The sequence below is a fragment of the Populus alba genome, chromosome 7, assembly GCF_005239225.2.
Source record: "Populus alba chromosome 7, ASM523922v2, whole genome shotgun sequence".
In the NCBI taxonomy this organism is placed as follows: domain Eukaryota; kingdom Viridiplantae; phylum Streptophyta; class Magnoliopsida; order Malpighiales; family Salicaceae; genus Populus; species Populus alba.
The window spans coordinates 4,340,052-4,352,670 of NC_133290.1; the positions used below are offsets into that span (position 1 = coordinate 4,340,052).

At 32.7% G+C, this 12,619-nt stretch overlaps 2 protein-coding genes across 2 annotated transcripts; both read right to left on the minus strand.

Moving 5' to 3' along the window:
* Window positions 1-6,938: 6,938 nt before the first annotated feature.
* LOC118063284 (F-box protein At5g49610) lies at window positions 6,939-9,172 on the minus strand. Its single transcript, XM_035077293.2, has 2 exons — window positions 8,979-9,172; window positions 6,939-8,274 (listed from the first exon to the last, which is right to left on the minus strand). Exon 2 carries the CDS (start codon window positions 8,267-8,269, stop codon window positions 7,187-7,189), a length of 1,083 nt encoding a protein of 360 aa, XP_034933184.1. The 5' UTR covers window positions 8,270-8,274; window positions 8,979-9,172; the 3' UTR covers window positions 6,939-7,186.
* A 1,909-nt stretch (window positions 9,173-11,081) lies between these two features.
* On the minus strand, window positions 11,082-12,606 carry LOC118063283 (uncharacterized). The gene has a single exon (XM_035077292.2). It carries the CDS (start codon window positions 11,849-11,851, stop codon window positions 11,363-11,365), a length of 489 nt encoding a protein of 162 aa, XP_034933183.1. The 5' UTR covers window positions 11,852-12,606; the 3' UTR covers window positions 11,082-11,362.
* Between the last annotated feature and the right edge of the window lie 13 nt (window positions 12,607-12,619).

A 12,619-nucleotide genomic window follows, 5' to 3' on the forward strand; every position in this document is an offset into this window, starting at 1 on the left:
CACCATAATTTTTTTTTCTCTTTCCTCCTAAAAATTCATGTTTGGCCCTCCATATTTTTTTATCAGCCTTTCAAGTTATTTTTCTTTTGATTTGGTCTCTTTTTTTTTTTTAATTCATTTCTCAAATTTTATTTTGTTTTCAACCACATCCTCCTTTAATTTATTTGTCAATCAAATATAATCCTCATTATTTTAATTTCTTTTTTTATTATTATTTCAGATAGTTTTTTTTTGTTTTTTTAATTTCACTTTTTCATTTTTTTTCTCCTTTCATATTTGATGTTTTCATTTTATTTTGTTTTTTTTTTCTTTGGTTAGTTTTTAAATTTGATTTTTTTTTTCAATTTTATCATTTAGCATTAAATTGGCTAACAACTGAAATTCTTAATTGAACTTGGGTTTTCAATTTCACATGTTTGAAATTTGAAATATTAAACTAGGTTTAAAAGATTCGTTTTGATCAATTAGTACGCGTTGAAGTAGTAAATCTACCGGTTTTTCCTATAATAACTTTCATACTCGCTCTCCTTTAATTATTATAAATTAGCCATTTTTTTAATTGATCGAGGTTAATGGTGTTTTTTTTTTTTAAGTTGCCATAATAACCAAAAATGCAAAACAACACTTAACTTTGGTCTAAGTTTTTTTTTTTTTTTTTAAATCACTTTTAAAGCTTGACTTCATGGGCTTAATCATCATCTTAGGGTCAATGTAGTCTTTTATTTAATGTTGATAATAATAAAAACATATTTTATATTAAATTGGTTCGGAAATAGATTTCATAAATGATTTTTTTCCATGCTTTGTCTAGAGTTATCATGATCTTGACCAAACATCTATTTCAAGATTGATGCTCAAAATTGCGAGCATCTAGTTTTTATCATATAATTAAGTAAAAAATATTTTTTTAAAAAAAGTTTATGAATTGAGTCATATGTAACTCATCCAATATATCATAGTCTCAATATTGTTTTTTAAAAAATTCTTCTTTGTTTTTTATAAGTTGATCCATGCATTTTCCGGTCATTTAGATTTCCTTTTAACCCATTAAATGTGCTTATTCACACTGGTTAGTTTTTATATTGTTTAATCAGAAACTTGTGCTAGGAAAAAAGCCGAGTAAATTTTTTTAAAAATTTACCAACTTGTCCAAGTCTAATAGTATTACCACAAGGTCCCTATACTCTTTCCATTATTTTTTTATATATTTTTTTATAAAAATAATTCAGCCCGCAGCAGGGCACTAGACAAGAAACCAGTGTGGTATGAATTTTGATCACCAAAAATTATGTGCTGGAAGCCAAAAATATGGCATGTGGAAGGTAAACAAATCTGAAACACATTTAACTAATTAAAGGTTCCTCATGTATTCATATTTAAATTGCATTTCATTACTATATCCGGATAAAATTGATGGAGACGATGAGATTTATGAGATATAGAAGAAATGTCTTTTTATACTTTATTCATTCCAAAAATATTTTAGAGAAGATTTATTTTGTATTTATCTATATCTTTATGATTAAACATGTTTTTGTGTCTTTATATCTTTTATCATACAACACTAACTAAATGCAATTTAAGAAATATTTTGAGCAAAAGTATACTAATTTGAAAATTAAAAGTCTACTTAGATTTGAGAATTGAAAGTTACTTATTTAAAAATCAGTAATTACTATATTGGTGTGCTGCGAATTGGACTGGGTAATTTTTTTCCAACATAAAAAAAAATATTGAGGAAATGTTAGCATGTTTTAAGAAGTAAGAAAACCTCGAAACCCATGTCATTGGCTCAAATTGGCTCAACAAACATGAATAATTTAATAATATAATTTTTTTTTAAAAAAAAAAAAGCAATTACAGTAAATAAACCAAACTAATATATATATATATATATATATAATGATCAACTCAAGAAATGAACGTTTGCCAATATTATAAAAATATATTTTTCTAATATTTTATGACAAAATAAAAATTTAATAAAAATGTAATAATCCCATAGAAAGCATGATGAAAAAAATCTCAAATCTCAATTCCTAACAAATCAAATGTTAAAGAATAAAATTAAAATAAATAATAATGATAAAAAAAAAAACAACAACTTGAATCAGCTTGCTAAATACATGACCTCACCATGAAAACAAGATAATCTTATAAAAAGTAAATTGAATAAAACAACGAAACTTAAATCTTAAGCAACCCAATGTTGTTGGGAAAAAATTAAAAAATAATAATAAAAAAAGCAACAAAAAAAAAAAACCAAGTCATTGCCTATTTATCTATTTTGGTCCCTAAACACTTATTTTTTTAATTAGAAAAATTTTATTCTATTTTGCAAAACAGTGTATCAACCAAACACCAAACGTTTCCTTAATACTGCAAGATTCTTGTGTCAAGAAAAAATAAAATAAAATACCAAGTCAAACTCTAAATAAAATCAATATAAAATGATAAAATTAAAAAAAAAGTTGAGGTATTAAAATAAAAAAGGTACATGAACTTCTTTTTAATGTGCAAATTAGTCCCTAATGTTGGGGGGGGGGATTGGATTTTTTTTTTCAAAGCCAAGAATTAACCGAGTGACATAACATTTCTTTGACATCTTAAGATCCCTATAGGAAGGCATAAAAAACAATTACTAAGAACAATCGTAAATCAAGGTAATTTTGAAAGACCAAATTAAAACACAATAAAATGTATCAAAGTGTAAAAAATTCCAGGAATAAAAAATAAAAAAAAAACATTGTTTGAATGAATAGTGCTTCTCCTCGTGATCTAGAGTAGGGGTGTTCACGGTTCGGTTCAGTTTAGACTAAAAAAACCAACTGAATCAAATTTTAATATTTTGGAGAAATATTAACCGAATCGGACCGAAAACCGGTTCAAACCGAGCCAGTCCGGTTCAGTTAAATCCGGTTTTTTTTTTGGAAAAAACTGTGAAACTTAATCCCTTCATTAAATCCGGTTTTTGTTTTTTTTAAAAAAAAACTGGGAAACCAAAATCCCTTCATTTATGGGTTTTTTTTCGGTTTTTTTTAAATTGACTTAGCCTTACAGTAAATTGAGTTTTAAAATTTATAGAAACCTAAATTAATTCACAGCTTGGCTGACTGCCATAAACGGGAATTCCCTACTGAACACTTATCTTTCAATATTCATGCAATGTGGAAGTGCCATCTGCAAGCCTTTCTTCTCCTAGTCACTCCGAACTTTTCTTCTCCTTTCAGGTTAAGGAATATGTAGGAAACTTCAAATTCAAAGGACATCCCAAGACTGATGACAAATAAATTTATTTTTCATGTCTTGTTTCCTGGTTTATAAGCCTGAAGTTGTTCAAATGGTTTACAGGCAGTGAACTATGCTGAGAAAATCATATATCCAAGGAATGTAAACCATTTAATTCTTCACATGAATTTAGACATGAAATAACAAACACTCTACATACAGAACAACCAGGGTTGTCCTTACAAAGACGAACAATGGTGGATGTAGGCAAGAGACGACCTTCGAGAATTACTGAATCAGATAAAGAACACGAGCAGAACTCAGAAATTCCTTATAGCCCGCTAATGTGTGACTCTTGACGAAGCTGAGAGTATCAAGAAGTAGAACTAGAGCATTCAGAAGTAAAAAATAGGACAAATATCTACCCAGAAAGACAAGGATACAAGATATGGGGATAAGAGCAGTATATGACTTATGTGGAGAGAGTCCTGCATACCTTGATATCTTCACGAGGAATTCCCCTGGCTGGAGCAATTAGATCTTTGGCAGCTTGCAAATTAATGACAAGTAAATCTAAAGCTAAGCCAAATTTGAACACAATTCTTCATCTTCTTGAAATACAAGTATTGGAACACGATTCAATGCTTGCAAATGTATATTCTCTGAAAAATCTATATGCATTAATGCGACCTGTTAACAACTTAATAGAGTTAAATTTGTATATCCAAAAAAAGAAACCATCCATTAGCAGAAGACAGGAAATAAGCACTCAGAAGCTAATATCACTCCCCACAGATCTACTACCAGTCTACCAGTCTCGTAGATTATAGAAAAATACATGCAGAAGGAAACTGAAACCTCACGAAGTTAAGATTATCATCATACAGTTTTTTGGAACTTCTATATCTAACAATATAAAGTATAAACAAATGAGAAGCAGGGGTCAGAGAAGCATCAAAGTTTGAAATAAAAAGTTGAACTTATAAGCAGTTAAGCACACGAAGATAAACTTATTACTTACCAATGGAGGAGCCTTGTCGTTCTACTGCAAGTGAAGAGAGAAGCCCAGAGGTTTTCTTCGGGCTAGAGAAAAGACAGATGCAGGGGACAAGACAGATGCTGAAGGGGGAAGAGAAAGGATGCAAATTGAAGGAAGAAACAGATGCGGAAGGGAGAAGAGGAAGGATGAAAATTAAAGGTGAAGGGCAAGACAGGTGCAGAAAGGAGAAGATGATAAATCGTCTTTGGCTCTTTGCTCTTTGGTATGGGCGGCGACTTCAGTTCAGAATGTCAATTAAGGTTAGGCTTAGTGAGTTACTGTGGTATTTATACTACCGGTTCGGTTCACCGGTTTAAGTGGTCAAACCGGAACCGAACTGAACTGGCAAGATTTTATGGTTTTAAAAATTGGTTTAATCGGTTTTCTATCTTGGTTCGGTTTTCTTAGTTTTTTCGGTTAATCGGTTTTTTTGAACACCCCTAATCTAGAGTGAAACATTAAGGGGGTTTAATTGTTTTTTTTTTTTTTGGCTATTTAACAAAAACTAAAAGAGATGTTGGTTTTATTATGCATCATCTCACAAAATACTATTAATTGTAATAATATTTTCTTTTTTCTCTAGTTTTTTTTATTTAATCTTTTAACATTTTATTTATTGGAAATTATACTTCTTGATTTTTTTTATTTGCTTTATATATGATTACCCCAATCTAATTACTCAGGTTATGGGCTTAGCATGTTATCTTGATTGGCTTTTTTTTTTTGGTATTTTTTTCATTGTTGTCTTTTTTTTTTTCATTTTCATCTTTTAACATTAAATTTATTGAGAATTAGGCTTCATAATTTGTTTTAATATTTTTTATGAGGTTATCATGGTTCTATGACCCGAGTCACAGATTTAAAAGATTAACAATAGTGGATACAACATGTTATTATCTTAATATTTTTTAAAAAATGATGTCATCTTGATTCATTTTAATCAAATCATATTTTTATCCGTTATTTGAGTTATTTTTAGATTTGTCAAGTCGATCAGGTTATCTCAAGTCGACCTTTACATAACTTTTTTTTACTAGAAAAATATAATTTTTATCCGTTATTTGAGTTATTTTTAGATTTGTCAAGTTGATCAAGTTATCTCAAGACAACCTTTACTTTTTTTTTTTTTTATTTGTTAACTAGAAAAACATATGCAATTTCTAAATAATTTTTTGACGCTAAGAAAAAATTGTCCAACCTGCATGCGAATAATCTAGATATTAGATATTAACTAGAGAGGAGGTAAACTCAATTGTAGTCGATTCCTATCATAACAATTGGCAAAAATAAAAGAAAGCGAATTGAAAAGCTAACATTCACCAACCGAATGTTTCACGCCACAAATCCGCAACCCTTCCAATGTAACCCATGACAGAAACACCCAGCCTCCAAAACGCAAAGGAGAAGATAAAGGACATGTCCAGCGAGTTGTGCACTGTGATGACATGCCCACGCACCCATCTAACAAATGAGCCATGCCCTAAGTGAAAAACAAGTAGGGTGATCATTTTCGATTGAATTTTTTTAAAAAATCAAAATTGAATGAAATCAGGTCAAATGACTGGTTTCGGTTCAATTTTTTAAAGCAAAAACCAGTTCAAACTGGTTTGGCTTGGGTTTTCTGATTTTCTCGGTTTTGGTTTGGTTTTTTCCGGTTTAAGCTCAATTTTTTTTGTTTTGGTTCGGTTCCTTTTTTTTTGGTTTTTTGCTTATAAAATCAAAACCGAATCGGCTGGTTTTTTTTAAATTTTAATCTGTTTTAATTATTTTTTTCAGTTCGGTTTTTTTAATTATTTTTTTCTAATTTTATCAGTTTAATCAGTTTTTTGATTTTTTTTCACCCGTTCAAAAAAGGTCTGGAGGCAGCAGATGAGCCTGAAATAAAAGAAGAGCCGAGCCACGAACAGCAAACATCAACAAATCCTCCTCGCCAGCTTTGATGAGAGGACGGCGCGCCTAGAAGACGACAATGCAAGTGGGAAAAAAGGTCATCAAACCTGAGCTTCACAGGCCCCGCTTGTTCAGCCAGCCAAACTGATGAGGAAACGAGCGAGAAGACAATGAATTTTTAACGTATACTTGAGAGTCCGCAATGAAATCAGACACAGGTTACAATGTTTCTCACTGATGAGATCTAGTTTTTTTAGTAAGCCTTTTAAGTTTTTTTTTTTAAATGTCAAATGTATTTTATGTAGGAATATTGTAAAAGCTTGCCATGTAAATGAAGAAGCACCCTTGGAAGGCAAGAGCCTTAACCATCACGCTAGCTAAATCCTCGACGACCAATTCACAGCTTTGTAAAGCCTCCCCTCGAGGGTTTTTGGGAGGCAAAAGCCTACTTCGCTGTGCTACATTGCAAAAAATTAAACACAAAGTCTGCATTTGAACTGCTGTGCTTTCGTTGGCAACACGAAAACAGTAGTTTATTATCAAATTTGACCATCAACAGTAACACAATCAGCAAGTGAAATCCAATGGACACCTGGATTGTGTGTTTGGTGGAGCGGCTGCCTGCATTTTTGTACCTAACAGCCAACGCAACCGCTCCCTACGGGCTCCAAGTCTAAGGATCCAAATGCAAGTGCCAGGCAATATGAAGAATTTTAAGATCTCATGGTGGAGTTTGGTTTCTTCCTGATTCCAATCACCAGAAAAGCCACTTCTGGAAGTCGAAAGTAATATTCATGTAATTATTCATTTATGAATACGATAAAAGACAATCAAATCGTTCCCGGAATTTTCAAATCCACACAGAAACCAGGAGAATACAAACCTGTTACTAGCACCCCACACAAATATGTCCATAAGAAATGAACAAGTCAAAGTTCCAAACCATGATCAACCTAACAAGAAAGGTAAGATTTAAAGTTATGGCCAAAAAGTACTAGAAATGACGATACAACTTAGAAGAGTGGCTAACTATATCTCAACAAGGCTATTCACATAGGGAACCATCCTGGAATAAGTATCCTCTTCAGTGAAGACTTCTGTGAATTCTTTAGTCTTCATGTTATAGGAAATAAGTTTTTTCTCAAACCGCATCACCACCATGTCACCACCTAAAAACAACACAGTTTCTTTATCGTAGGGACGGGGATACAGATCAGGTACTGGAAAGTTTAGAGTTACAGCATGCTTTGCCTGCCATGTTTTTGTACTGCTATTCATCTGCATTGTGTTTGTGTACACATTTGACAGCTCATTTACAGATAATTTCGAACCTTGCACACAAGCAGTATGAAGCTTCCCATTCACCGCACCTAAGGAACTACATCCATTGTTATAGATGAATGTTGATCGCTCACAAGAGAGATCAAAAGAAAATATCCGACCCATGCTAGAACTCCAATAAACAACACCATTGACATGAACACCTGTCCTCGGAAGGAGTTTCATCTTGCCAAAAGAAATCTCAGCAGAAATTCTCCAAAATCCATCTGTAGATGAATAGATCTCAAATTCAAATCCGTCAAGATCAGATGCAAAAGCAACAACCAGCTTGTATTCAGCAACAAAGTTCAGTAATGATGGCTCAAAGACTAGCACAACAGCAGGATCAGTCCCATGATTAGCAGTAGGTTCTGGGAGTTTCTTCCATTTTTGGGTAACAGGATTGCAGATGTAGTATGCCTGATATCCAGTGCGACCCTGGCAACAGAGTAGTCCATTGGAAGAACACCTGATATCAACTGGTTCAGGCAAAAACTTCAAAGAAGGGTCTGGAACACCATAGGCCATTCGATTGAGGGAAACAAATGACAGTGTGCCTGATGGGGATTGACAAAAGAAGCCTGATACATCACGGAAAGAAAATGACTGGTTGTGGGCAAAGAAAGGAGTCGAGATCTGAAGCTTCCACTCCCGACAGACACCAGTGCATCGATGAAGAGATTTGGCCGGAAGGAAAGGAAGGGCACTCTCCCTAATAATATCTTGTAAATCCATGTGGTTCTTGCTATACTTGTTTGCAAGGAGCTTACTTGATTTCTTTCCTCGATCCATTTTACCTGCAAACAGAAATTTAAATCCACTTAATGAACCATACAAAACCTCAAATTTTATCACACACACATATAAAAAATCCGTCATGGGCACGTAGGAGCGCGCACACAATTCAAATTGGCTTCCGTAAATTATGATCAACTAAAGGTTACTCAAGTTCACCCAACCATTCCATTCAGAATGACAAAAAAATACCGTTTCAGGTCAAATTTCAAAACACATTTACATCTCAGTTGCAAAATCCTGACAATGTAACCCTAGCTTTTTATTCATAGTTCAAAAAAAAAAACGATCACTCAAAAGTCAAAGCTAAAAAACCCACCAGCAATCGAAAATAGCAATAACAAAGAATTTCAATTTACTCTAAAATATTAAAGCAAACCCCATTAACCATGAAGCGAGAAAAATCCACTAAATCAAAAACTCAGCAAAGAAAAGACCAGAAAATCCAACACGATCGCGATGCTTACTACTTTAAAAGGCTCTGTTTTGTCACCAACATTTCTTAACAAAAAAAACCTCGAAATCTTCAATTTTCTCTCTCCACTTTCTCAGCAACCAAACAGATATTATGCGAGAGAGAGAAACACACAAAACTAATAAGCGCAATCATGATTCGTCTAGTTAATAAATGATCATAAAAGTAGTTTAAGAGTGTTGAGAATGATTAATTATGATTCAGTGCAGTAGTGCGGAGAGAAATCGTTACCAGTGTTACAGAGCGTAGAAACTTGTAAGAGGGTTTTTAATTTTTTGCTGGGGGCTATAAAAAAGGTTTGAAAAAGACTACAGCTTTCCTTGGAAGTTGTTGTGTTAAGGTGTGTGTTTGGGTAATTTGTTTGGTATTCTGCAGCAGAATAGCACTGTTCAGGAGCCTGTAATGAAGTTGGAAAAGGCACCCCCCCCCGGCGAGAAATCTCAACTTGAAAGTATAATTATAGTTATTCTTTAAAATATTTTTTATATTAAAATAATTTTATTTATTTATTTTAAATTATTTTTAAAATCAGCATATTAAAATAATCCAAAAATATATAAAAAATATTAACTTTTAATAAAAAAAAAAATTTTTTTTTTAAAGTGGTTTTAACAACATTTCCAAACGTTTAGAATCCATGAGTTAAAAGTTAAAAAAAAATCTAATTTTTGATTAAGATAAAAGTTATTTTTAATAAAAAACTTAAGACATTTCTTGGAAAAAAAAATTAAAATACAACTTAAATCAATTTTGCAAAAAAACAAACATGACCTCAATCTTTACCCATCTTAAATATGTACTTATAAATTAAATTAGTCAATGGGTGTTATATCTTAATTATGCTAAATTTTTTCTTAATTTGGATTCAAAATCAATATTTTTTATGCTAAAAAAAATCTGGTGGCTCAAATTACTTTAGATGAAATATTTTTGAGTTAAATCTTGTTTGTTTCATTTTTCAACTTGTTTTTAAAAATAATTTTAAAATTGTTTTTTGTTTGAAAAATACTAAAATAATAATTTTTAGGTGTTTATCAGTAATATTTTAATATATTTTTAATTAAAAAACATTCTGATTAAGTATTTTGAGTCTACTGAAAAAAAAAAAATTAGGTGTTAAATTTGGAGTAAAAACAGAGGAGACGTTTTCGTATCCAAAATTAATGGCATTTTATTGATCAATTTGTCAAAAAGAAGGCAAAAAAAGAAGTCAAAAGGAAATTGATTAATGGTTTAGAATATCTTATTTTAACTTTTAGGTGCTTCATAATTGATAGCATTTTCGTAATCCATTAATTTGAGGAGAAAAAATTGATACTTCAATCAAATATCATGCCTAAAATTTACTAAACTATAACATGATGGGAACCGTTCCAGAGAAAAAAAAAAAACCGCATGTGATTCTTCAATTGCTCTAGGCTAATGGTGTTTTTTTTTTTTTTTATATTGTTATGGTTGCTTTTTATTTAAAAATATACTAAAAGAATATATTTTTTATTTTTAAAAAATTATTTTAATATTAGTATATCAAAACAATTTAAAAATATTAAAAAAATATTAATTTTAAATAAAATTTTAGAAAACACTGTAACCCACAAGAGAATTGTTTTAGTCACCGGTAACAGGATGATCAAAACCCGATTGACTCAAACACCTAAAATGGATGTGGTTAAAAAAATATTTTGGGATTTGATTTAGTGTCACTCCATTAAAAACCTTGATTTATCATTGATCCGGTGAAACTTTGTTAATTAATTTTTTTAAATCAATAATATTTTGATCTTTCTAAATTTTTTAGATTTATTTTATATTTTAAAGTGTGGTTATGATTGCTTTTTAAAGTATTTTTTATCCCGAAATGTATAAAAAAAAATATTTTTTATTTTTTAAAAATTATTTTTTATATTAATATATTAAAATAATTTAAAACACATAAAAAAAATTATAATTTTTAATAAAAAAAATTATAATTTTTAAAAAACAGATCAACCCACATTTTCAACCGCTTTAGATTAGCTCCCATGATTCATAACCCAGATTTGAATAACCATGGTTGTATTTCGGACACCGTCCATGGAAGAGCAGTCAATCTTTTCTTGATCGAATTTTGAGCAGGGAAAATTTCTCTTTCTTTCTTTCTTTCTAACATTAACTGGGATTTAAACCCAGCGTAGATACGTATCAAAGATGGTGCCAAATCACATGTCACTTGAGCTAAATATCTAAAAAGGTAAGATCATCTATGGTGGAACAGAGCGATACGTGCTAGGGATTTGTCAGCTCTTATTTGGTGTTCTCCAATTCGCTGACCTATAATTTCCCCCCTCTACAGTCTATAAAAGTTACGATTATTTATACAGAGAAAAAGATAGAAAATACTACTATATGATGGTCGCAATTGAGCCAGCAAAATCACTATTCGTAAACATGTGTATATAGCAGAAACTCTAGAAGTCACTAAAAACGCACAGGTAGAGACAGATGCATGTGAATATACTGATCTGTGCCGGAAAAATATTGTTCAGAAATTCCAATGAACCATGGCCACGCACAGAAAGAACAAAGATAGAATTGTGGTGGCCCTAATTAACCACGTCATCCTCTAGAGGGAGTCCTCAACCAAAGCACTGATCACTTGGAAGAGGCCCTGGAATGGAACCCTTCTCAAAGAATTGCAATCCAAAGATGACTAAAATGGCAAGCAATGACAGGTATGACAGACCTTCTACAGCTCCCAACAACCCAAAAGGTCCGGTAGGCAGACCGGAGCCTGTTTTGGTCTTGGTGTACAAGGACCAGCCTATAATTCCGACAACAACCAGGTAACTTACACCTTCCAGTGCTCCTATTGAACCTCCTGGTCCGGGAGGGAGGCCACACCCTGTTGTCTTGAGGGTGTAGAGAGACCAGGCGATTACTGGGGTGGAGACTAACCCGCCGACTATTGCAGCTTTCTCTATGATGCCATTGCCACCATCTGTGGTCTCCTTTGCCATGCCGACAACCTTGAGTGGCCGCTGCGGTCTTGTACTTCTGTTGTTGACATGGTAGCTGCGACTTTGCGGTGACAATAGCGAGGCAGACGATGGTGATAAGAGCAACATGTTTGACGTCCAATTTGGAGCCTGTTTCTTGTTTTTTTTTTTTTCAGCTCAAATTCGGCAAAAGGCCAACCAATTAAACTTCCTTGTGAGAATAAGGGCAGGCTTGAGTTCAGGCTACCTTATCCGTATTTATGTCAACAACAAAGGATTTGAACCATTCGTTTGAAGTACCCTTTTGATCAGGACAACTGCACAAGAGATCTGGACCGTCAATGCTCTAATGGTAGTTTAAGGGAATTTTATAACTCATTCACTGAATTAAAAAAAAAGTCCCGGATATTCTTTTATTATTCTCTGATTTTTGAACTAAGTTAATTTGGGGAAAACCAACAAGATAGAGACATGTCCACTTCTTCACTGAGGGCCCGGAGCCGCAAGCCGGTCAAGTCTCTCAAAGCCTCAGCCTCGGCTTGGCCTGGGCTAAAAGCTAGAGAAAAACTTGGGTTGGCTGGCTCAATTACTTTCTCTACTACTAGTTGTTTGGGTTCACCTGTGTCCGAAGCACCCGATGCAAGCAAAATGACAGTCCAATCTCAAGAGAGAAGAGGAAGTGTCAAAAACTTTAGTACCGCCTGATCAGATTCACATGATGCACCTGCTCCTACTAGCCAAATAATATACCAGGTCCCACGTCACGTGATTCAAGGTGTTTCTTTTTTCCGTGCGCGCGCGCGCATTTTAGAGCTGGTGGTGAAGAGGATGCTGAATTGATTTCTTTGAGATTGAGCTCTCAAGTGGACACATGGCCTCCACACCTGCTGATAAATA

Excerpts from the sequence above, each read along its gene's own strand:
- LOC118063284 (XM_035077293.2), bottom strand. The coding sequence starts at position 8,269 with ATGGATCGAGGAAAGAAATCAAGTAAGCTCCTTGCAAACAAGTATAGC.
- LOC118063283 (XM_035077292.2), bottom strand. The coding sequence starts at position 11,851 with ATGTTGCTCTTATCACCATCGTCTGCCTCGCTATTGTCACCGCAAAGT.